This window comes from Pelophylax lessonae, assembly GCF_965119305.1.
Source record: "Pelophylax lessonae genome assembly, chromosome: 7".
Classification (NCBI taxonomy): domain Eukaryota; kingdom Metazoa; phylum Chordata; class Amphibia; order Anura; family Ranidae; genus Pelophylax; species Pelophylax lessonae.
This window is the reverse complement of record NC_138774.1, coordinates 145991460-146018183: the sequence shown is the minus strand read 5'-3', so window position 1 is coordinate 146018183 and position 26724 is coordinate 145991460. Positions and strand designations below refer to the sequence as shown.

At 44.2% G+C, this 26724-nt stretch overlaps 1 protein-coding gene across 1 annotated transcript in view; it reads left to right on the top strand.

Moving 5' to 3' along the window:
* The window catches only part of NRK (Nik related kinase), a 489556-nt gene that overhangs the window by 23631 nt on the left and 439201 nt on the right, over nucleotides 1–26724 (top strand). The window contains exon 2 of the mRNA XM_082263406.1: nucleotides 779–844. Within this exon, the coding sequence (XP_082119532.1) occupies nucleotides 779–844 (66 nt within the window). The remainder of the gene's footprint in view (nucleotides 1–778; nucleotides 845–26724) is intronic.

Below are 26724 nucleotides of genomic sequence, written 5' to 3'. Positions count from 1 at the left end.
TGGAGTCTATGTATATTGTGAAGTGACTCAATAAAATGCTGATACGATTGTTGGAGTTTTCAGTGCAGCAGAGGCAGCTCACTACAGGCAGTTATGAACTCACTGGGTTTCTGGCAGGATTGACGTATTTTTTCCACTTATTCGACAAACAAAACTTTTAATTGTATATTTAACAGGCCAAAAGGGTAAAAATCAGAGTTCTCTGTCAGAGCAAACAGGTCCTTTGTCCATTAAGTGTTTTACAAACAATTATGAACATTGTGCAAGAAAAAGGGGAGTACGATGGGAACTCGGAGTGGTGCCCATCAAAAGGGGCTCTATTAAGAACAAGTAGCGGTATATCTTAAGAAGTAACTTTATTAAAATATGGATTTAAAACAATATGTAAAAAATCACCACACCTTCACTGCAAATCAATAAAACAAGTATGACAAATACTTAAAACAAATGCCCAGGCTCACATGCACACTTCCTTTCACACCTTGTACTGGGCAGCAGGGGATGGTAGGGAACCATGGAGGTGATGAAAGACCCCCCTTCATCAGTAGCTATTACAGTTCAGTTTATGAAGCTGGTATACAGATGAGAGTACTGAAAACACTGGTAATCCACAGCTCAATGAGGCATGAAGTGTTCTCTCCACAGTAGTGGTGGGTATCCACAGCAGTGGTGTGGCGAGCATTTGTCATTTGTCCAGACTATAGTGGGATGTGAATATGTTTGAATATGTTAAAGAATATACAAGCTTCTGCAAAGAAATGTCTCTTTATTTCTACAGGACCCAGCAGGAATCTTTGAGTTAGTTGAAGTTGTTGGAAATGGAACATATGGACAAGTCTATAAGGTATGATTATTTTTGCTTTTTTTTCAGTTATAATAAACCATACAACTCATTTTCAATATAAGTGCAGCTGAAGAGCCAACACACAAATGTCATATTGGTTAGCACCGAGTGTGGTTCTTACTGGGAAGGGGAAGGAAATGCGCCAAACCCCCCTTAGTAAAGAATGACTTTCCATAAGACCAACGCTCTTTAGATATTACAGCACTAAAAATGACAGGTTACATCTTCAATCTATTGGAAAATGAAGGATATAAGTGATTAGGAAACCGGTGAGGATAAAAATGGAAGCTGCCACTGCCAACATGATTTTAAAGGTGCAGGCTTAGGGGATCTCATTTTGATCCTGGCTACTAAGTCATTAACTAGTGAGTTGTTTTGTGTTGGTTGTTTTGGGGTAGCCTTGGGGTTGATTTGGGGTATAAAATAGAGAGGATAAGGTGAGAAGTATGTTCGGATTAGTTGGATAATGAATAGATCAGTGTAAGAATATACTGGAATATGAAATGTCATGATAGATTTTGTGGATTTGATTTGCTTTGTTTACTGAATTATACTGTCTCACCTGAAAACTTTAATAAAAATGATTATTATTATATCAGTTGTCAGGCAAAGATGAGGAGGAATTCCCTGAAACAAGTCAAAAGTGGCACAACCCATATTTATATCCAAATGGGATACATCACTTGATGGGCACAAGTGAATGAGGATAGCTGTAGCTGCACGCAAAAGGGATGCGGGTGCTGGTTTTGTGTTACTAAATCATAAATTACAGAATTGTACTATTTCCTCTTAAAAAGTTGTAGTTTATAATGCAACTTTACTATGGTGTGCTGCACAGTACTGTAATTAGGTCAAGCTACATTTAGAAATCAACACTACAGGCAGCTTTAAGGGGCCCCCCACACGCAAGGCATTTAATTAAACGATTTGTGTATTTTCAAAGTTGTCCTGGACGACGCTTGAAAAAATAAAAAAAACTAACTTTTCATTGCATTGCTACATGTTTTCCATAGCAGTGTCCAGCGACCTATAACCTTTTTGAGACAATGCCTTGGGACCAACTTTCCAAGACTCTCTCACTAGCTGACTACACCCTCCAAATGTGTCCCTAAATAGTATAGAGGGCAGAGGCTCTCAGCACAGACTAGAAGAAAAAGGGGTGAAAGAAACCCTAAAAAGGGACTAACACCCCATTACACACAAAATTATACAAAATTATACAAAATTATACCAAGCAGCAGAGTAATAGCTTTTATGCATTTAAATAGTCTGACTGACCGATTACAAAATTAAAGACATGTGTAAAACTAATAGAGAAAACAATTAGCTATAAATATCAATATGAGCAATTTATAATATTCTCTAGGGGTATGTACCAACAAATCTGTCCAGGCTTTTTTTAAAATACCATTGTAGAATAAGGATTAATTCATCTCTATGACATAAAAAAGGCATGCAGGCATACGTGAGACAGGCTTTTAACAGATTTACTTTTCAGAAGGAATAAAGCATTGTTTCAATGAGCTATAAGGGTACTAACAAATTTGTTCATAGATGTATTACTTTCAGGACTTTTGGTCATCTGGCCAGCTCTATACTTTTACCCTGTATGCCTAGCAGTCTTTCTAAGGCTAAAAAAAAAAAATTGCAGCATTTCTTCTAAGCTAAAATATATTTTGAGGTTTGTAATTCTACAAATAAAGCTGTTTAAAGTTTAAATGCATGCTATAGAGCAGGGGTGTCAAACTCAATTTCATTGTAGGCTGCATCGGCAGTATGGTTGCCCTCAATGGATCGGTTGTATCTGTAAGACTATGTATCTACTTTTATTATTCAGGAGTGTGTTATGTACAAAGTGCAGAGTTCAGGAGTATGCTGCGTGCAGAGCTCAGGAGTATGTTGCGTGCAGAGCTCAGGAGTATGCTACGTGCCAGAGCTCAGGAGTATGCTACGTGCCAGAGCTCAGTAGTATGCTACGTGCCAGAGCTCAGTAGTATGCTACGTGCCAGAGTTCAGGAGTATGCTACGTGCCAGAGCTCCGGAGTATGGTACGTGCCAGAGCTCCGGAGTATGCTACGTGCCAGAGCTCAGGAGTATGCTACGTGCCAGAGCTCAGGAGTATGCTACGTGCCAGAGCTCAGGAGTATGCTACGTGCCAGAGCTCAGGAGTATGCTACGTGCCAGAGCTCAGGAGTATGCTACGTGCCAGATGGCCTTGCGGTTCGCCCGGCGGTCAGTTCGCTACCCGCCAAATTTTTGGACACATGGCGTTGTTCACGGCGGCCATATTTGTTTACGTTGGGGAGAACTTTGACCCATGACACATCCATCAGGTGGAACGGGACAGCCAATTGAAACATTCCAGCACATGGACAGTCCCCCTACCCTATAAATGGACCTGACCTGGCAGCCATTTCACATTCCGTTTTCTGCCAGTGTAGGGAGAGGTCTGCTGTGCTCGTCAGGGAGAGTTTGCTAGACACATATAACGCTGTGAAGATCCACAAAAGTCCTTTCCAGGGCTGGTATTTAGGTATAGGCCTTCTACAGTCTCTTTTCAGGTTAGGGACAGGTATCCTGTAGTTGCTTTAGGGGCAGTTAGAAATCGGCTGCAGTCAAAAATCGCTCTGTCAATGTCCACAAAAGTCCTTCTCAGGGCTGGTATTTCGGTATAGGTCTAACATCTTTTGAGCTTAGGGAGAGGTATCCTGTGGTTGCTGTAGGGGCAGTTAGAGATCGGCTGCAGTCACACAGAAATCGCTTTGTCAATGCCCACAAAAGTAATTTAAAATGCTCCAATGTCGTTTTAGGGTCTATTACAGTCTCTTTAACATTAGGGCCAGGTATCCTGTGGTTGCTTTAGGGGCAGTTAGAGATCGGCTGCAGTCGCACAGAAATCACTTTGTCAATGTCCACAAAAGTCATTTAAAATGCTCCAATGTCGTTTTAGGGTCTATTACAGTCTCTTTAAACATGAGGGTCAGGTATCCTGTGGTTGCTTTAGGGGCAGTTAGATATCGGCTGCAGTCGCACAGAAATCGTGTTGTCAATGTCCACAAAAGTCATGTATTATAACTGGTGTGATAGACCAATCCCCCCCCCCCCCCCCAATGCCACATATTGAAGTGGGGTGTTATCTGAGTATACTTTTACAAGTGTATTTGTGTCCTGCAACAATAGCCTCTTCTGCTGAGTTAAGTCTGATACACACAGTGCCAAACTCACTGGCCAATTTTTTGAACAACTGGTGTGATAAACCAGTGGCCCCCCAATAGCACATATTGAAGCGGGTGTTATTTAACAGTATACTTTTCTAAGATTGTATTTTAGTCCTGCAAAAATGTGGCCTCTTTTGCAGTGTTAACTGTGCTACACACATTGACAACAGATACTGACCAATTATTTGTAGAACTGGTGTGATAAACCTGTGGCCCCCAATACCACAGATTGAAGCGGGGTGTTATCTACACAGACACATGGTCTAGCAAACACGGGCAGGGAAGTTAAATCACTTTTACTGCCCACTGGGTGAACCTTCTGACGGCCGTTAAGCATGCAACCCGTGGCACCAATGTAGATTTAGTTGTACCGCCACGGATTGCAAGCAGGTCTGCCTCTTCTTCTCCTCATCCTCCATCCTCCCTCTCCTCCTCGGCTGACTCCTCCTCTTCCACTGCTACTGTCTCTTCTCCTGCACCGCCCAAGATCCCCAGAACCTATTCCATATGCCAGGTGAGACGTTGCTTGCCATGCTGTGCTGTGTCTGTTGTGCCTGGAAGCCAAGAGCCACACTGGTCCTGCACTCCTTTCAGCTTTGCGTTCACAGGCATATCAGTGGCTGACACCGCTGAATTTGTCAGTTGGTAAAGTGGTGTGCCACAACCGTGCCAATCTGCTGAGCGCACTGAAACAGGGCAAAATAACACACGTCCTGCACTTGGTGGTGCATCGATTCTTTGCCAAATACCCTGGGGTCCAGGACGTCTTGCGGCAGGCCAGGAAAATCTCGGGCCATCTCTGAAGATCTTACACAGCCATGGCTCGCCTTGCTGAGATTCAGCGGCGACACAACCTGCCCCTCAGGCATCTTATTTGTGACTGCCCGACGCGATGGAACTCACGTTTCATATGCTCGATAGGCCAGCAGAAACATGCAGTTAATGACAACCTGTTCGAACTCGAAGGCAGGACAGGTTCTGGGGAGCTTGGGTTTTTTTCACCTCGCCAGTGGCTGCTCATGCGGGACGCATGCAGACTTCTGCGGCCATTCGATGAGATCACCAAACTGGTCGGTCATGGCCTGTGCGCCATAAGTGACATCATACCTTACGCCTTCTTTCTGGAGCGTGCATTGCGTTGTGTCATTGATCAAGCCATCGAGGAGCAGGAAGATCAGGAAGTCGCAATGTTGAATGAATTCCCAGGGGGTGCTACTCCATCTGAGACAAATCAACAGCAGGAGTCTGAAGAGGAGTCAGAGGAGGAGGATGGTGCTGGGGAGGATGAGGAGGAGCAAGAAGAGCATGCTTTAAACCTTTCTAGAATCCCTTGTGTTATCCGTGGATGGGGGAGGAGAACGAGGACGACATTATCCTGGATGATTAGCTGGAAGCAGGCCACTATACCGCTTCCAGTTTAGTGGGAATGGAGGCCTACATGCTGCAGTGTTTTAAGGGGGACCCCTGTATAAAACGCATAAAGGCCAAGGACCAGTAGTGAGTGGCAATGTACTTAGACCCCCCAGTACAAACACAAAATGCCGGAAATGTTACCACAATCACAGAGGGCGGTCAGAATGCAGCACTTCCAGGCCTTGCTGCGGGAAAAGCTGCATTTTGCTTTTCCGTGCGCTGGCACAGGAATTTCCAGTCACAGAGAGAATGTTGCAGGTAGCAATCCAACAGGGCCTGCAAGAAGAGGGTGGTTGGAAGATGTCTTGGTCACTTCAGATATGAGATCCTTCTTTCAGCCGAACCATCGACAGCTGTACTCCGGATCCAGCATGAGGGAACGCCTAGACCGACAGATGTCCGACTACATCGGGTTAACGGCCGATGTGGACACTCTGAGGAGTGATGATCCCCTGGACTACTGGGTGGGCACGCTTGACCTCTGGCCAGAGCTTGCACAATTTGCAATGGAAATGTTGGCTTGCCCCCCATCCAGTGTCCTGTCCGAAAGGACGTTCAGCGCAGCAGGGGGGATCGTGACCGATAAGCGCACTCGCCTAGCTCATGACAGTGCAGACAACCTCACATTTATAAAAATGAATGAGGCATGGATCTCTGAGGAATTCAACACATGTGACCAGTAGACCAGGTTTCATCAAAATTCCTCCACCCACAATAATTCCTGGTCCTTGGCTTCGCTACATACAGCTGCATAAAAGGCATTTCATGTCCATTGAATGGCAAATTTTTAGGGCCTTTCAGGGCCGACAATTATTTTTTCTGTGAATGCCTAATGTACCTCCAGCCACCAAATACTAAGTTCTTTGCTGTCAGTTCAAACCATGTGAGCTAAATTTTGGAGCCTATACAGGCCGACACTTACGGTTCTGTGTACTGTGAATGCCTACCATACCTCTAGCCATCAAAAACTGTTTTTTGCTGTCAGTTCAAACCATGTGAGCTAATTTTTGGAGCCTGGCCGACACTTACTTCTGTATACTGTGTGAATGCCTAATGTACCTTCAGCCACAGAATACTATGTAGTTAGCTGTCAGGTAAACCCATGTGGGCTAATGTTTGGGGCCTGGAATGGGCGACACTTACTTCTGTATCCTGTGAATGCCTAATGTACCTTCAGCCACAGAATACTATGTACTTAGCTGTCAGGTAAACCCATGTGGGCTATTTTTTGGTGCCTATTATGGCCGACACTTACTTCTGTTACCTGTGAATGCCTAATGTACATTCAGCCACAGAATACTACGTTCTTAGCTGTCAGGTAAACGCATGTGGGTTAATTTTTGGGGCCTGGAATGGCCGACACTTACTTCTTTATCTTGTTAATGCCTAATTTTTCAGACTGGAAATGAAAAACAATGGGTCTGTAAAGGTTCCGCCAAATTGTGGAATGGATGCGGACCCATTTTACAGATGTGTGAATGGACCCTATATGTATTAGACAATGTATTTACCGGCTGCTGTCAGTTCTGGCTGATTTATGAAAAAAAATATATATTTTTTGCTGTAGAAAAAAAAATAAAAAAATTTAGGGCAACTTTTTCAATTGCAATACTTCTGTTATGACATTGTCCATGTGCTGGGGCTATTTGTGCACAGCTAGTATGTCTTTTGTGGCTGAAAATATGACCTAAAGGTTTTTAAAATTCGCCTCCCATTAAATTCAAAGGGGCCCCCTGCGAACTCGCGGTTCGTGGACGTTTGAGAAAATTTGCGGCTGGCGTTCGCGAACCGCCCCGGCCGATGTTCGTCCATCACTGTTCAGGAGTATGCTACGTGCCAGAGTTCAGGAGTATGCTACGAACAGGGTGCGGAATTTAAGGATGCACTATGTACATCTGTACATCTGGAAGCCACTGAAAGCAAAACTGTCCCTTGTAACACAAAAGGCTTCTGTGTTTACAAGTGACAGTGGTGAGTAGGAGTGCTAAACCTGGATGGGACCAGATTCGGCCTATGGGCCTTGTGTTTGACATCTATGCTATAGAGTAATTGTGCATAGGAGCACTAACAATTGTGTGTTTGTGTGTGTATAACACATCAAGAACCAAGTGCTGGGGAGGTGGACTTAGAATTTACTCTACAGTCCTATAATCTTATACTCCAATAAAAGATCAGTTGATGATAAAAAAAATGCTCCTAAACTACTAAATTCAAACTTTGATTGCTCTTCTCTGGCTATTTCCAACAGGTCTGGTCCCTAGTAGTGTCCGGTCTATGGTTGCTTCCTGTTCTTGGTTTAGGAAAACTTAATGTTAAAGTGTATATCAAGCCAAAAACATATTAAAGCAGGTTTAGAATTCCTGTCAAGTTTTTTTTTCTGCTATCTGGGGCTCCATTACAGATCATTCCCCTCACTTCCTGTCCTGCTGACAACACTTTGACAAACATGAAGTCAGGGAAAATCTGCAAGAGGGACACAGATGTAAATACTAATCTGACAAGGGTTATATTCTCCCCTACTTTACTAAAGTAAAATTGTTTTTATTTCTGTCCATGTTGTTGGAGAGTTCCCCTCACTTCATTTCTAGAATGAAACCATGGAAAGCAGCTAAACGAGACAGGAATTTGAAATCTTTCCCCACTACATCCTTAACATTTTGTCTGGACTTACACTTTAAGCCCCAGTTCATGCCTAAGCAAGCAGCTTGTTATACATTTTCAGAAGCATGGCTGTACTCGACAATAAGATTTCCATTTTATTTTATGGGGGCCATTCTCCTCAGAATGATGTGCTGTCATCTGTCTCACCAAAGAAGTACAGGTGCTTTTTTAGATGGGTGCAGAGGCACGCTCAGTATAAAGGTTCATCACACCTGCAGTTGTATTAGAAAATGTACAGCATTGAAGCACTTAGTTTACAGGTAGTAAGTAAAAGGTATCATGTTTTGGGCTAGGAAAAAATTAAAAGCAACTGATAAGTATATCAGGCATACAGTGTACACTAAAAAGTAAGGCCTCTTTCACACTGCCGCTCCGTATGTCCGCAAATCATCCTATTTTTTTTGCGGATGATTTACGGATATAATGTAAGTCTATGGCATTGCGGATGTCAGCGGAATACCATTGTAATGTTCTGGTACCTTTGGTACCCTAATTCCACTTTTCCTAAGTGTATGCGCCCCACCATTCTCTTTTGGTAAGGTGTGCATACACCTTTAAGACCGATGCTGTCATCACTGAGCGCCGCTGGAGCGGCTATTTCAACCTCCGGCGGTCTCACTCAGATGTTCGTTCCACGCCGCATAATCTGCCTTGAAGCTCTCATGCTTGCAAGCATACCTCGCTATCGGAACCACGCTGCTGATCCCTGTATCCAGTTATAGGATCATCCGCTCTTGCCGAACCTCTCCTCTACTACATTGCTACTAGTGATAAGTACCCCACAGGGGAAACCTCTATAACCTTCATACTAAAGCTTACACTATCTAGCTCTGCATACTAAGGACTATTACTACATCTGCATTAACTAAGATTGCTAGCTCTTGAGCCTAATACCATCTGCTCTTGCACTGGGTTGGTCTATCCTGTATGTTCACCAGCTACTCTATCATCTGCTACCATACATGATTGCTAAACCTATCTGCATCCCATCTGCTACTATCTTACTTTCAAGAACATTCCTTTCAAGTGTCTGTCATCTACCATCTCTACCCAACCTGTCTCTTCAGCCTATCATCACTATATTACTATACATATAAGTCACTCTAGGAACATCTTATTGAGTGTGTGTATTTACTTGCTGAATTGAGACTATCCACACATGATGAGTCTTGGGAGTTGGGATTGGTGTCTCAGCGTTTCTCTACATGACTACTAAAGTGGAATATTTCTGCAGCTGTAAATCCACATTATACATAAAACGCAGGAGCGTTACAGATTGAACGAACCTCAAATGGATTCAGCAGAAATAACCACTCAGGTGACACAATTAAAACAGCAAGTAACTGCGTTAATACACGCACTTGCTGAATTAAGAGAAGAAAATCAGGCTCTGACGCAGCAGGTAACCAGACTGACACAACTTACCACTGCTCAGTCCCCTGAACCCAAAATAAATCCTCCTTTGGTATTTACAGGCGATCGCAAAAAATTTCGCAAATTTAAAAACGCATGTGAGTTACTTTTCTTGCTAAAACCCCGTACCTACCTTACTGATCACATTAAGGTTTGTACTATTATTTCTTACCTAACAGGCGATCCTCGGGCCTGGGCAGACTCTCTTTTTGAGAAAAACGATCAGCTTCTCAAATCCTATGCCTTATTTCTAGCAGAACTTACTAGCCTATATGATGATCCCAATAGGCAGAGTACTGCCGATCTTCAATTAAGGTCCTTGAAACAAGGTAGGAGACCTGTGGAAGACTTTGTCGCAGAATTCAAGAGATGGACCCTTGATTCAGAATGGAATGATGCATCTCTGAAAACTCAATTTAGGCTTGGCCTATCAGAGGCTGTTAAAGACGAGCTCGCCCGAGCGGATCTGCCAAAAACCATGGATGCATTGATACAACTCAGTATCACCATAGATAGAAGACTACGAGAAAGAAAGGCTGAAAAAATGGCAATGCCATTATCCAGTTCTTCTCGGATTTCGGCCGATGACCCCACTCCTATGGAGGTAGGAACCATACGCCCACCTCTATCAACTATGGAAAGAGCCAGAAGACGATCTGGTAATCTCTGCTTGTACTGTGCATCCCCGGATCACAAGATAAACGTCTGTCCCCTAGTCTACAAAAAGAAGGGTGAGTGTTCACATGTCCTCCTAGGGGGATTGACAACTTCAATTACTAACCCTTACCTTTTTGTTTGCCTAACATTACAGTGGGACCAGAACAGGATTACTACCAAGGCCATGATTGACACAGGATCTTGTGGAAATTATATTGACATACGTTTTGCTGCTTTAAATAAAGTCCCTATTATTTCTAAACCTAAACCTGTCTCAGTGAGTCTTATTAACGGTGTTCCTTTATCCTCTGGTCCGATCACTGATCAGACACAGGCACTCCTAGTCACTACTAACGGGTCTCATATGGAGACCACTACCGTCGATCTAATACCTTCACCCCACTTTCCCATTGTTTTGGGACTTCCCTGGTTACACACACATCAACCAACCATAGATTGGAAGGAACGGACCCTGGCCTTCCTCTCTTGCTATTGCGAGGGTACGTGTAACCTCCCGTCTTCCAGGAAGATCCTGTCGGTGGTGACAGATGAGATTGCACCACTATGTTATCAGGATCTCTCTGAGGTCTTTCTTGAGAAAAATGCTCAAGCACTGCCTCCCCATCGAGACTATGATTGTAGTATTGATCTACTCCCAAATAGCAAATTGCCGTTCGGTCATGTTTATCCTCTTTCACAGGATGAACTTTCCCATCTCAAAGAATATTTGGATGAGAATTTGAAAAAAGGTTTTATTAGACCTTCCACTTCTTCCACAGCAGCAGGACTCTTTTTTGTCCGCAATAAGGACTCAAGTCTCAGGCCTATCATCGACTATAGGCAATTGAATGCTATTACAATAAAAGATCGCTATCCTCTACCGCTTATCCCTGAGCTCATTGAGCAGGTGCGTGGAGCTACCTATTTTTCAAAATTGGACCTGAAAGGGGCATACAATCTCATTCGAATCCGTGATGGACACGAGTGGAAGACTGCATTCAGAACCAGATACGGATTGTTCGAATATCTTGTAATGCCATTCGGGCTATGCAACGCCCCTGCAGCCTTTCAACGATTTATAAACGATATTTTCAGAGACTTACTAGATGTCTGTGTTGTGGTATATCTGGACGATATACTTATATATTCACGATCCTTGTCTGAACACATAAGACATGTAAGACTAGTATTATCGAGATTGCTTGCACACAACCTATACGTGAAACTGAAAAAATGCTTGTTTCATAAAGAAGAGGTACTGTTTCTAGGCTACATCATATCCAAAACAGGAATCAAGATGGACATGAGTAAGATATCCTGCATTCAGGATTGGCCTACACTAACCACCCGCAAGGCGCTACAGCGATTCCTTGGATTTTCTAACTTCTACGGGAAATTCATCAGGAACTTCTCTGCCATTGTGAGACCCCTCCCACAGCTCACTAGCATTAAGAGACCATTCAAATGGTCAGATGAAGCAAATAAAGCTTTTCACCTGTTAAAGACAAGGTTTACTTCTGCTCCCATACTACGCCATCCAGACCCATCCCTCCAATACATTCTGGAAGTAGATGCGTCAAACATGGCAGTAGGAGCAATACTCTCCCAACGACCAACTAACACTTCACCACTCCATCCAGTCGCCTTCTTTTCTAAATCCTTAAGCAGTCCAGAGGTAAATTACCCCGTGGGTGAAAAGGAACTGCTTGCTATAAAATTGGCTCTGGAGAATTGGCGACATCTACTCGAAGGCACCCGATTACCAATACTTATATACACGGACCATAAAAATCTTCAATATCTTCAGACTAACAAAACTCTCTCTCACCGACTGGTACGATGGGCACTATTCTTTCTAAGGTTTAACTTCCTAGTGACCTACACACCTGCAGATAAGAACAAAAAGGCGGATGCACTATCACGACTAACTGAAGAAAACTACTTTAAAATCCCTTCCGTTCCTATAATACCTCACAAGCGTATTATTGGAGTTGTCCGTTCTTTGAAGGAAGAGGTTTTGCATGGTATAAGTTTGGATTCACCCCCACCACAACTAAATACCGATGCAGAAGGCTTCCTCTACTACAACGACAAACTTTACATACCACCTACCATGCGCACCAAGATCTTGGAATTATCGCATGATGTGCCTATGGCAGGACATATGGGTATGACAAAGACTCTTAATCTGATTACCAGACAATTCTGGTGGCCTGACATGAAAACATCTATACAAAAATTCGTCTCTTCATGCAATGTCTGTGCCAGGTCCAAAATTGACACTACGGGACCATCCGGTCTACTATGCAGTCTACCAATACCCCAAACTCCATGGGAAGTTGTGTCCTTGGACTTTATAGTAGAACTACCTCCTTCCAAAGGATTTAATACCATCTTGGTGTCAGTGGACCATCTGACAAAGATGGCACATTTCATTGCTATTCGCAGACTACCTTCGTCCAAACAAACGGCAGAACTCCTGATGAAACATGTCTTTAAGTTACATGGTATCCCAAAAACTCTTCTGTCTGACCGTGGATCACAATTTATTTCCAAGTTCTGGCAAGAACTATGTCACATACTACGAATTGAGCGGAAGCTCACTTCTCCTTACCATCCGCAGACCAACGGACAGACTGAAAGAGTCAACCAATGCATCGAGCAATATTTACGTTGTTACACTTCTTACCAACAGGATGATTGGGTGGATCTTCTCCCTCTGGCAGAATTTGCCTACAACAATGCAACCCACAGTACGACCAAGCAGAGTCCGTTCTACTTGAACTGTGGGTTTCATCCCTCTATTCTTCCACCACGCATCCTTCCTTCAAATAACCCAGTAGCCTCAGACTATCTTACCCAAATAAAGGACTCTCTGGGTTTGCTTAATACTACCATTGCACACGCTCATAGTCAACAAAAGAAGTACTATGATCTTCGCAGAAGACCTTCTCCTCAGTATGCTATTGGGGACCTCGTTTGGCTCTCAACAAAAAATTTAAGACTGAAAATCCCTAGCAAAAAGCTTGGACCTCTCTTCTTGGGACCTTTCCCAATCAAGAAACTTATTGGAAAAGCTGCAGTACAGCTTACATTGCCAATAGACCTCAAAATACATCCCATTTTCCATGTGTCGCTATTGAAGCCCCATGTTCCTGACCAAGGAATAAGGCCTACTATCCCACTTCCTCCTCCTGTACAAGTTGAAGGTGGAGAAGAATATGAGATAAAAGAGATTCTGGATTCTCGTATCCACAGAAGAAAACTTCAATACTTAGTTCGATGGAAGAACTATGGGCCCCAAGACGACACCTGGCTAAACACCTCTGACATACATGCCCCTAGATTAATCCGCAACTTTCATGCGAAGTACCCAGACAAACCAGCTCCAGAGGCCTTCAGGAGCCGGCCTTAAGGGGGGGGGGTACTGTAATGTTCTGGTACCTTTGGTACCCTAATTCCACTTTTCCTAAGTGTATGCGCCCCGCCATTCTCTTTTGGTAAGGTGCGCATACACCTTTAAGACCGATGCTGTCATCACTGAGCGCCGCTGGAGCGGCTATTTCAACCTCCGGCGGTCTCACTCACATGTTCGTTCAACGCCGCATAATCTGCCTTGAAGCTCTCATGCTTGCAAGCATACCTCGCTATCGGAACCACGCTGCTGATCCCTGTATCCCGTTATCGGATCATCCGCTCTTGCCGAACCTCTCCTCTACTACATTGCTACTAGTGATAAGTACCCCACAGGGGAAACCTCTATAACCTTCATACTAAAGCTTACACTATCTAGCTCTGCATACTAAGGACTATTACTACATCTGCATTAACTAAGATTGCTAGCTCTTGAGCCTAATACCATCTGCTCTTGCACTGGGTTGGTCTATCCTGTATGTTCACCTGCTACTCTGTAAGTTTGTAAATATATAGGACAGTACAATATCATAAATATACAGGCAAATACTGGCGAACACAAGTGTACAGAAGGACACAAATACTCATAGGTTCTTGAAATTTGGTAACATCAACAATTGCAATAAATATATATAAAAATCTAAAGAAATAAGTAATCAAATTGCATAGTAAATACAGTAGAGCATAATATAAAAAAAGTACAAAATAAAGCGTAAAAAATATTGATAAAAATGAAAAATAGAGTATGAAGTAATATGCAATACTGACCTGTGATGGTGGATGCGTTTGGAAACAGACCTGGAACCATAAATCTGCTGCAAGTCTGATCCTTCAGTACTGTGGGTGATAAATAAGAGATTGGTGGGTAAAGGGGCAAAGATAGTTTTAGAGACAGTTTTAAGAATGGGGGTGGGAGGCAGGAGGTGAACCAGGACTATGTGTTTGAGTAGTGGGGTGATTTTTGAGGATTGAAAGGGTGTTTTAAGGGTTAACCATAATAGAGAGAGAGAGAGAGAGAGAGAGAGAGTGTTGGGCAGGTGTGTGGCACTATGATGAGGATGTAGGTTACTGGGGCACAAGAAGTGATGGGAGGGTGTTGCGAGAATGGAGCAACCTTGAGGAGTTGCTGGTTTGAAGGTGCAGCTGGAAGAGTGTGAGCTGCTGTATCTTAGTTGTTAAGTTATATTAAGGGTACCTAGGTAATGGAGAAGAGATGGTCAAGCCATGCATCAGTTGGAGGTGTGGTAGCAGTGTCTGGAGGGAGGAGGAAAACTTGAAAGGTGTAGATGAAAGAGTGCCTTGGATGTCTAAAGGGAGATGCTGGAGAAGAGAGGGTTGCTTTTTGGGACAGGATAATTCTTCTAAAACTCCTAAAGAAGCTAACACTCAAGTGTGAACCTAACCTAAATATTACATTATTGTCCAAAATGACACTGTTAAATGCCATACAGAAAGGCACCCAGGGAATATGATCAATATATGAACTTATGAAACCCAATTGATTGTAGTTATTCCATTGATTTAGGTGAAATTCACAAATGTAGTAAATAGCAAAACAAGTGCCATCACTCAAAAAAATTGGAAGTGTTAGCAGTGATTTTTGCGCCCTCCCCACAGCCTGCGCCCCCAGGCAGCATGCGGCTCCAATCCCAGAGCCCTGTGTCCATTCCAGGCGGAGTCAGTGCGGAGCTCTGTCTTTGTCCACACATGAGGCCAGTCAGTGGTCACATGACCGTGACATCATCAATCGGCTCCAGCGGCGGCAGGCTGGGGATGAGGATTACACTGAGGCTGTCAGAGGAGCCCATACCGCTGACCAGCACCTTCAACCTCCTTTCCACTCCCAGGACAAGCTGACCAGGGGACACCTCTCTCTCTCTCCCTGTCACCCCTCTCTCTCTCTCTCTCTCTCCCTGTCACCCCCTCTCTCCCTGTCACCCCCTCTCTCTATCTTTCCCTGTCACCCCCACTCTCATTCTCTCCCTGTCACCCCTCTCTCTCTCCCTGTCACCCCCCTCTTTCTCTCTCCCTGTCACCCCCCTCTTTCTCTCTCCCTGTCACCCCTCTCTCCCTGTAACCTCTCTCTTTCCCTGTCACCCCCCCTCTCTCTCTCTCTCCCTGCCACCCCCTCTCTCTCTCTCTCTCTCCCTGGTTCCCCCTCTCTCTCTCCCTGCCACACCCTCTCTCTCTCTCTTCCTGACACACCCTCTCTCTTTCTCTCCATGTCACCCCCTCTCTCTCTCTCTGTCACCCCCTCTCTCTCCCTCTGTCACCCCCCTCTCTCCCCGTGACCCCCCTCTCTCTCCCTGTCACCCCCTCTCTCTCCCTGTCACCCCCCCTCTGTCTCTCTGTCACTCTGTCTCTGACATCCCCTCTCTGTCACCCCTTCACCCTGTCTCTGTCACCCCCCCACTCTCTCTCTCCCCGTCACCCCCCTCTTTCTCTCTCCCTGTCACTTTCTCTCTGTCTGACACCCCCCTCTCTGTCTCTCAGTCAACCCCCCCTCTCTCTCTCCCTGCCACCCCCTCTCTTTTTCTCTCTCTCCATTTCACCCCCTCTCTCTCCCTGTCACCCCCTATCTCTCTCCCTGCCACCCCCTCTCTGTCTCTGTCATCCCCCTCTCTGTCACCCCCTCTGTCTCTTTGTCACCCCCCTCTCTGTCTCTCTGTCACCCCTCTGTCTCTCTCTGTCACCCCCCTCTCTGTCACCCCCTTCTCTGTCTCTGTCACCCCCTCTGTCTCCCTGTCACCCCCCTCTTTCTCTGTCACCCCCTCTCTCTTTCTCTCTCTGTCAACCCCTCCCTCTCTCGGTCTGTCACCTCCCCTCTCTTTCTTTGTCACCCCCTCTCTCTCTGTCACCCCCTCTCTCTCTCTCTGTCTGTCACCTCTCCTCTCTCTTTGTCACCCCCCCCCCTCTCTGTCTGTCACCCCCTCTCTCTCTGTCTGTGACCTCTCCTCTCTCTTTGTCACCCCCCTCTCTCTCTGTCTGCCACCCTCCTCTCTCTGTCTGTCACCCCCCTTCTCTCTCTCTGTCTCCCCCCCCTCTCTCTCTCTCTGTCAAACCCTCTCTCGGGGGGGGGGGCGGGTGATACAGCTCCTCGCCAAGGGCGCTGGAGACCCTAGGTACGCCTCTGACATTCTATAAATGTAGATGCTATGTAAAATTATTTTGTGTGCTTAACTGTGTAGTGAATGTATTCCACTCTCAGTTTTAAATAGGCCCCTAAGCAGAGGAAGCTACAAAGTCATTGCTGCTTACATCACAGAAATAAGTGTTGCATATCAATAACAATGAACCCACATAAGGGTTTTGAAAAATAGTTTGGGAATTTATTTTATAAGTACATTTTATGTGTGTGCAATCTGATCAATAGAAATTACATTGGAGAGATAGCAATATTACAAAGTGGTGTTTACAGTCTTTCTTGAAATTGTTATTATTGGTTTTAAACGTGAAACAAAGCAAACTACATTTTAGCAAATAGACCAGGTATGAGATATTTATATAAATATAACAACATCAAAGTAAATATCAAAACTTGCTAATAGGAAAGTTACAAAGCTACACCGATTTAAAAAAGACAGTAGGCAAAATACAAATTGCAATTATAAATGCGTACACAGACTACCAATATGCCAAAGTCTGCTTTTTCATTTTTGGATGTATCACTTGAAAAATAAAAAGCATTTGCATAATATTAAAGTAATTGTAAAGTCTCGTTTTAAAAAAAATAAAAATAAATAACAAACATGTTATGTTATACTTACCTCCTCTGTGCAGTTGATTTTGCACAGATCCTGTGCAAAACCAACTGCAGATCCTCCTCTTCTTGGGTCCCTCTTCTGTGCTCCTGGCCCCTCCCTCCTATTGAGTGCCCCCACAGCACACAGCTTGCTATGGGGGCACCGGAGCCGAGTCACAGGTCTATGTGTCCATACAGTCAGAGCCACACCCCAGCCCGCCCATTGGCTGACTGACTTTGACAGCAGCGGGAGCCAATCGCACTGCACTGCTGTCTCAGCAAATGAGGAGGGGAGGAGGAGTTCTGGGCAGCTAGGACACTCCTGCAACATCGCTGGATAAAGATGGGCTCAGGTAAGTTTTAAAGGGGCTGAGGGTGCTCCTGTACACAGAAGGTTTTTTTTTTATCTCAATAGATTGCATTAAGATAAAAAAACCTTTTGCCTTTACAATCCCTTTAAGGCCACTAACAAGAAATTAAGCCGCCTTCATGGTGTTTTAGGCAACAAAAATAGGATTTTTGACTTACCGTAAAATCCATTTCTCTGATGTTCATTGACGGACACAGCTCCTTATCTTCTTGAAAATTGGATTATACTTCCCCCTACAGGAGTATGACACTAGGCAGATGAAAACTTGGCTACGCCTATGGGGCAGTCCCAGGAAGTATACTCCCACTCTCTGCTATATGATTTTCCCTGACAAAGTTCCAGGGAACGAAGCCACCAAATCATGGACCCCCACGTACTCCAGCTCAACAAGATCACATTGTCTAGAGCAGTGTTTCCCAACTCCGGTCCTCAGGGCACACTAACAGGCCAGATTTTAAGTATTACCTTGGGGAGATGCAGACTAGTATACTGCAATCACTGAGCAGCAAATGATATCACCTGGGATGTATTTCAGTTTTCTTGCAAACCTGGCCTGTTAGTGTGCCCTGAGGACCAGAGTTGAAAAACACTGGTCTAGAGAATGAGGATTCTTGCTCCATTTCACCAGAATATTCTTTTGCAGAGATCTCATGTGGAACTGTGCAAATGGACCCGCCTCAAAAAGGTAGACACTATCAGGACCAGCATTGGCAGGCAAGTCTGAAGAGATGACCGTCTGCTGGACAGCAGAAGCTGAATTGCCTCCTGCAATTTCTGAAGGCTTTCCTGAGGAAGAAACACTGCGGCTGAGGCAGAGTCCAGCGTCAGACTAAGATAGTTCAGACTTGTAGAGGAAACCAGAGCAGACTTCTGAATATTCAGAATCCAACCAAAACTTCTTCAGAGTTTACAGAGTAATCTCCATGTTGTCCAACAGAGCACTCGAGGACTCAGCTCGCAAATGCAGATCGTCTAGATAACCCAGTACCACTGATGCAGCGATGCTGCTTTAGTTGCATCCTCCATCTTTAATGTTTCCCGCACTAATGCAATCAGCGCATCTACTAGCACCTTTTAATGTACGGTTAGAGGAGCAAAGGAATCATCCTCACTATCTGACCTGCGTGAACGCAGACCCCGAAGGATAACTCGTATCCGCAGATTCTGGATCTGATGAGACAGAGGAAATTTGTGAAGGGGGACGCTTTTTGCTATCCCGTTTGCCCAGGACCAAATCTACCTTGGACACCCAGGGCTCCAGGACCGCCGTCAGTGCAGTCAGTTGTTGGGACCCGGAGGGCCCAACAGCCTCTGAGAGGGGATCAGGTGGTGAAATATGCTCAAGGGACTCCATGAGTGGAGAGGGGAACCCACACAAAAAAGGTGTAGAACACTAAGGACACCCCACCGTGCTGTGGCACCACAAGGCCCAGCACAGAGCACTACCGCTGCAATAGAAGAGGGAGCGAAAACCCCACAAAAGGACTCACCACCATGGTCTGGTAATCACAGCACCAGACTAACTGCACACCCTGGGACGATCAGGAAGAGGAATGTCCAGGGATCAGCACTAGAGGCTGAGGCATCCATCACCGAATCAACGCCCATCCAGCTCCAAAAACATGGCCGCAGCTTCTTTCAATGGGAAGCCACAAGAAAATGACCACCAAGGCTACACAAACATGGCCACCAATCTGTAGCATAAAAAGATACAAGAAAATGGGGGCCACGTGAGGCACAACGCAGCCCCAGGGGGGACCCCAGAAGCCCAAAAAACGATTCCAAAAGCAAGGGGGGCCCGGCAAGTGCTCCCACCAGGCTCATCCCCCTCCTGTGAAACGATTGTTCAGTCACTGGCGGCATGCTCCCCCCCCATCCCCATCACCAGTGCAACACCCCAGGCTGACCTAAAAATGTATGTCCACCCCAAGGGGGGGGTGGGCAGATGGGGGGTAAAGGCCTGCAATATACCACCGAGATGGGGGGAATGCTGACTGGGAGGGAGGGGAGCCTGGGGGTCCGACCTCCTAAGGGAGGGGCCCACATCCAAAACCCTCCAGGGGTAGAGGGGGGACAGCTACTTACCACACCAGGAACAGGGAGGGCACCGCTGCAGACCATGGCTCCATTGTAATGTGGGTGCTGTCAGCCAGGAGGAAACACTGCGACTCAAGCCAAAGCCACTTTGTATGCGTCCTAGATGTTTAACTCACAGGCCAGCCCCTGTCCAGTGGGGCTATGTCACAGCCAACCTAGTGCAGAGCTGCACACGCTCACTGGTTGGACTGGGGGGACCCTAAGGATCTAGATTATCCAGATCGTAGCCCAGCCCAACACTTGATTGTAGATGTGTAGATTGTAGAACAAAATAATAAAAGAGGAAAACAATTCCATTTAAAAAGAAAAAATTGCCAGGACAAGAGATCCCAGCAAGGAACTAGGTCCTTACTCCTGAACAGCCAGAAAAAAATGGAATACCTATAGCAAAGAGTGGGAGTATACTCCTTGGTACTGCCCCATAGGCGTAGTCAAGTTTTTTGTCTGCCTAGTGGTCCTATTCATGTAGGGGGCAGTATAACCCAATGGTCAAGATGATAAGGAGCTGTGTCCATCAATGAATGAAAGAGAAATAAGCTGTACATATTATGCAGTTGTCTGTAGCAGTAAACCATGCACCATCAACAGGCTTGGCTTCTTTCCAGAGAAGCATTTTATTCTGAGCGAGGCTCTAGGTTGAAGCATGCATTTTGAATGCATTTATATACCAGGTCTAATCTTAAAGACGGTATAAATAGTAAATATAAATGCACTGTTCCATTATATACATACTGTATACACTATCCCTTTAAATTATATAGTACTCAATATTGTACATACAATGACACCATGCAGTGATATAAGTGCCCAAAATAAATATTGCAGTGAATATTTTGCATAAATCAAATCAATCCCAACATTTTCTATTGTGCAGCGTCCTGTATTTTTTTTATTATTTTATTTCACTCACTTATCACTATTTTTGTATCACATTTGTATTTGATTGATGTACACTGAGCGCAAGGTGTTTAGTTTGTATTTACCTATATAGTAAATATAACTACTAGGTTTACTGTATTATATGGACTTCCTATGTAACCTTCCTGGGACCTCCTCTCCCATCCCAGCCTTTAAAAAATTAACGAATATCTGTTGACCTTAAAAGTTAGCAGCAGACTGAATAACTCTAAGAATATTGCCAATATAATTATATATAATAGCTGTTCTTGTTTTATTTTTAATCAGCTAAGTAAAATGCACCTTGATGTAAAAGATGTGCTATTCATTACTTTGTACGAGCTATCAATGGCAATGAAAAGGAAAAGGTTTCACATGAAAGAAAAAATATTCAATAAAGAAATAAACAAAATAAAGAATCTTTCACCTATGATATGATAAAGTGTACTTTCTAGATATCAAAACTAATCAGATCAAAGGAGTTGTTTAGCTTCCTTTACAAGGCCAACCATGACAGAAGAAAACGACCTGGTAAAATGGATTGAGAAAAAAAAATGATAGAAGATACTTAAGTTAGACAAATGGAACTGTTAAGCTCCTCTGGGCATGAATGTAAGAAAAATGCATGTCAGATACCATTTTGTGCTGCTCCATAACCTCACTATAGTGACCAAAATTAGCTTTAAAAGGCAAATGCACTCTGCCTGTGGTTAAAGATCATTAATTACTGAGGGCGTATCTGACTTACGGCAGTCTTTCTTCGGAGCTCCAGACTGCACTGAAATTCTACATTATCCTGAATAGCCTAAAGGCTTGCTTATCCTGCCTGAAACTACAACGATCAGTGGATACAGACACCAGGAGGATGATCATGGTAAAGATAGGTCCCGGTCTTCACCAGACAACAGCTGAGAAGCTCTCTCGCTTTGCCCATTAGGCTGGCTAAAATGGCACCTGAACACACAGGAACCGCCACGCTCTCCTAGTGCAGACACTCAGCACTGTGCTGAAGGGGAGTCAGACTGGCTGGAGGCGACAGACCCAGCTGTTCCAGCAGCTTCCTCCTCTTGAGAACTGTTGACAGAAACCTCTTGAGTACAGGTAGGAGAACCAACCCTATCACAAATGATGGCGGTCATTAAGACCTGCCAGGCCTCGCTCACCACACAAATAGACATTTTGAGGGTGGACTTTGCTATCCTGAAAGATGATGTTCACAAAGTTCGTCACCACATAGCCAACGCAGAACAGCGCATTAGAGGTAGAGGATGATTTAAACCCACTTATGGGGACTGTTAGAGATGTGGCGGAGGCTAAGCTGGAAGATATTGAGGATCGACCCCATCAAAACAATCTCCCATTCTTGGGCTTTCCATAGGGTTCTGAGGACCAAAATCCTGAATAATTTCTAATGGGATGGCTGAAACAAACCTTTGGGGAAGATTCCTTTTCCCATTTGTTTGTAATGGAAAGAGCTCATCGAGTCCCACTAAGGGCCCCCCCCCCCTCGAGGACAACCATTGCTGGCTCGCTTCCTGTACTTCAGGGATAAAGAAATATTCCTTCAACAAGCTAGGAATATGCCAGAGTTGCTCTATAACAACTGGATTACTATCTTTCCTGATCTCTCAGCAGCAACACAGAAACAACGTGCATCATTTCAAAGTGTCAAACAACTGTCACAAGTTAGCCTGTAGATTTGTTTGTATATTCTTACCTCCTTTCTGCAGTGCTTCAACCTGTGGTGTTTGGCTTCTCTGTTCACCTTTGGGCGCTGGCTGCTCCACTGTGGGTTTATATCCTTTTCCTTTCTATTACTTCCTGGGTTACCTCCCAGTTTGCTTCCCTATATATACACACATGTTCAGTGGAGTGCTCCTTGCCTGAGCAACTTCACTGTTCTCTGAGCTCTTATCTGTATACCCCTAGGCTATTATATCTGATTTCCTGTGTACCGACCCCAGCTTTTTTTCTCCGTCTATGTTTGTTTGCTGCCTGTCCTGACCTTGGCTTGTCTCTTGGATATCCTTAAAGTCTGCCTTAAAGTCTGCTGCTTACTCTGCACACACCAGCGGTCTGGTTGCAGCCTGCTGCAAGTTCAGCCCCACCATCAGGGGCCCTGGTGAAGAAGCAGGGGCTTAGACTCCGCGCCCTAGGGAATTCTGAGCTGGGGATCTATAAGGGCTCACTATCTGATCTCTTAAATTGTAAAAAGTACAAATCTCTCTCCCTGCCTAACTGACTACAACATCTGAACAACGCAATCTACCATACAGTAGGATGTATTCTGCAAGGCTCAGAGTGGTGTATAAGGGCAAAGCACAGTTCTTCACTTTACCTAAAGAAGCTAAGATGGCTGGAATCTTTGGGATCACCTGATCACTGATTGACCTTTCCTATTCCCCATTACATTATCTAAGGGCAGTGGGCCCCTCTTCAGTTTTTATTGTTTACTGTTATAAGGAAATATTACCGTCATTATCAATTGAAATAGAACACATTGCCCAGCTGGCACATAAGGACATGAACTCTGTTGCGGTCCATTGCCTGTTCTGCAGCTCCTTGCACTTACACCCCACAAGGGTGGCATTGTTACATTGTTGTTTGGGGTGGAAGCCTGTAGTATGTTTGGGACCGAGGGCCGAGTGGGGGGTTTGGGGACATGTTTCTACGTTTTGGAACATTTCGTATTTGGTTATCTAATTTTGTTGTTTTAGTTTTGTTCTTCTTTTCTAGTCCACATCGAAAAGGTTTCCATGCTTTACAGAATGCTTTACAGAATGTTCATGCTTTCCACCGACATCACCACATACTGAGGACCGGGACATTGTTCTTTGTGCTTTCTGCAAGCCCTTTGCCATCATGGTCAATACTATTATTTCATTACTCAGTTTTATGGCACCCAAAATCCAAACCCTTAACCTTAACATACTCTCATGGAATGTGAGAGGTCTTAATTCTAAGATTAAAATGTGCCCTAGTTTTTAATTACATCCAAAAAAGCAAACCCCATATAATCTTCCTACAAGAAACCCACTTGGTTGGTTCTAAAAGTCTAGCCCTTAAATGGGCATTGATAAGTCAGGCTCTTTCACTCTATGTACTCTAATTATGCTTGAGAGGTCTCTGTTCTGGTGACCAAGTCCCTACACATGTGGTAGGTTCGTAGTGGTGGTTCTAATAATTGAAAACATGCCCCATACTGTTTTAGCAGTTTATATTTACCTTTTACAGTGGCTGTATGAGAGGTGCTGATGGCAAAGGTGCTTCAAGTAGCAGAGGGACCAATTATTTTGGCAGGGGACTTGAATGCAGTGTTTTCTCCTGATATAGACAGACTAAATGCTGCTTCTACGTCTAACACTCCTTTAGAGACATGTAGGACACATTATATCTTAGTTGAGGCCTGGAGATGGAAACACCCAGAAATCTGAGCAAATTCCTGTTTTTCCTCCACCTAAAATACTCTCTAGATACAGTATGTGTGTGTCTAATACTCTCCCTCATTTAGATACAGTATGTGCTTGGCTAGAGATGCTTGCCCCGGGTGGTGGAGGTTCAGTATCTCCCAAGGGCTATTTCGGACCACTCCCCTCTGTTACTAACTATGGCCTTGGGCCATAAAAAAAAAAACTGATCTTTAATTTCTGAAAAGGTACACTAAAATCAGCTTTAAATGCTATTCTCTGCTGCTTATAATAAGCCAGGAAGCAAAGACTCTTCCTTCTTACCCAGATTTTAAGTAATAGTAATTTTTTTGTGAAATTAAAGAAGGGATTATTTTCAGCACCAGGAGTCAGAAAAACCCTGCCTTTGGCCAATCATGGCTCTGACAGGACATTGTGCTGTGATTGGTCAAAGCATACAGGTCAGGTGCATGCTTTGGTCAATCTTTAGCAATCAATGCACTGCAACAGCACAGTGCATTATGGGGCGTTCTTCGGCGGGCGAACTTCCTGCTGAGCGCCCCATTTGTTTGTATATTCAGCAAACACATGAACATAGAGCCCATCCCTACTGTTCACCCCACATTGATACAACCATTCAATATGTGGAAAGTGTTCCTTTGAGAACTTAGGTGCATCAATCTATGTATTAGACTTTTGGAAAAGTATTTATGCTGCATTGTATCTAGGTTATAAGGAGTTGCCTTTTAGAGGAAGGTGATCAAATATTAGACAGTGATATAGTAGATTTTATTTTTTCGGCCCAGATCATTTTAATGTCTTTGCAGTGTTTATGATATAGTCAAATCTCAGCTCAGGCTATTCATAGAAGAGCCATGCACTGTTGAAAAGGTGTGAAAATAATTCACAGCACGAACAGAAGATGAATAACCAACAAGGATTGTGGGACTGGAAAATAGGAATAGCTATATGCGTAAACACAAGCACATGGTGTAATATTCGAAAAGGTCAGGCATACAGAACTATTGGAAAGTATTGCAATTTTCAAGCCTACTGCACACAATAAAAAAAGTTTCAATAAAGATGAGAGCACATTACAACTTATCTTATAATTCAGAGTCTGTTATTCTGTTTCACACTTGTCTTATAATTCAGTCAGATTTTGTTTCACACTTCACAGTGAGTGATATTAAGACTGAATTTATCAGTGGATAACACATGCTGTTAAATTATCTAGACCAAAAACATATATTTTCTTCTAATAACTGTAATAGTCTGTCAGCTTTCTAGTCTTCCATATTAAATGCTTTATGAGCTAGCAAAAAAGAGCTCAGCACCCGATGTCACAAAAAATGCTTGACTTAGTTCAGCAAATGGAATCTAGTCTAAGAAATTGGCCTGGTAACGATTGTACATAGAAGACTGTACATAGAAGGAAACCTAAACTATAACACTTTTTTGTGCTTTAGGTTGTGCTTAAAATACAAATCAGAAAACCGTGTCAGGTATGCAATACAGATTTGGGGGTTCCAATTGCATTGATTACCAGTTAGGACCATGGGTCCCAAAATCTGGAACCAGCAGACTTTTTGGATCTTTTCTTTGGTACTTGGCAGGAATTGTGATATGTGTGCACTATATTAGGTTGTGCCAATACAGATAGCTCTTTATACTGGAGGCCAAAGGCATAAGCACACCCTAATCACTCTGTGCGGTGGTGATTCCCCCTACTGCCCGGGCTTTCCCTTGTGTTGCACTCCCCTCCCCTCCACCACCACAGTGCTGCTTGCTTCCCTCCTTTCCTCTTCTCTCCCCCTGGCTGTTGCAGGGGATGTTTCAGGATGCAGAGTGGGGGAAGGAGCTAATCAATATGTAATTTACCAGCCCCTTCCTTTTCTAAATGAACACACTCACTGTGTTCATTCATAACTGAAGCAAAATAAACAATAAACTATGCTCACTATGCCCAAGTTTGTGAATGAACAGGAAGCCGCTTAGCACAGTGCATTCATTCACCGTCCAGGGCAGCTGAGGCTGCAGAGAAAGGCCCATTTAGTAGCCACCCCACGTACATTTACTAGGTACGTGATCTACTTCCGTGTCTCGGGTGCGCACTGCTGGTGACCCACTCCCACTGTGATTGGACACAGCGGGAGCCAATCAGCGGGTCTGGGGGACTCGATGTCCACTGGCACCTGCCAATTGTTTGAGAAAGAAGCAGAACAACAGTCTGCCTATGTATACAAGGCAGACTGCTGAACTGTCAGAGGGAAAGGTACTGATCCTTTGTTTCTGGATGCAGGAACAGTGATCTTTGCCTTCCTATAGTCAAAGCGCCTCCCCCACAATTAGTAAACACAACTTAGGCATACATTTAATTCTTCCATTGCCCATTCATTGTCAGTGAGGTTGGATGGAGAGCGTTTGTGAACAGTAGTTTTCAGTTCTTTCCACAGATTCTCGATTGGATTCAGGTCTGGACTTTATTTGGCCATTCTAACACCTGGATATGTTTATTTGTGAACCATTCCATTGTAGATTTTGCTTTATGTTTTGGATCATTGTCTTGTTGGAAGACAAATCTCCGTCCC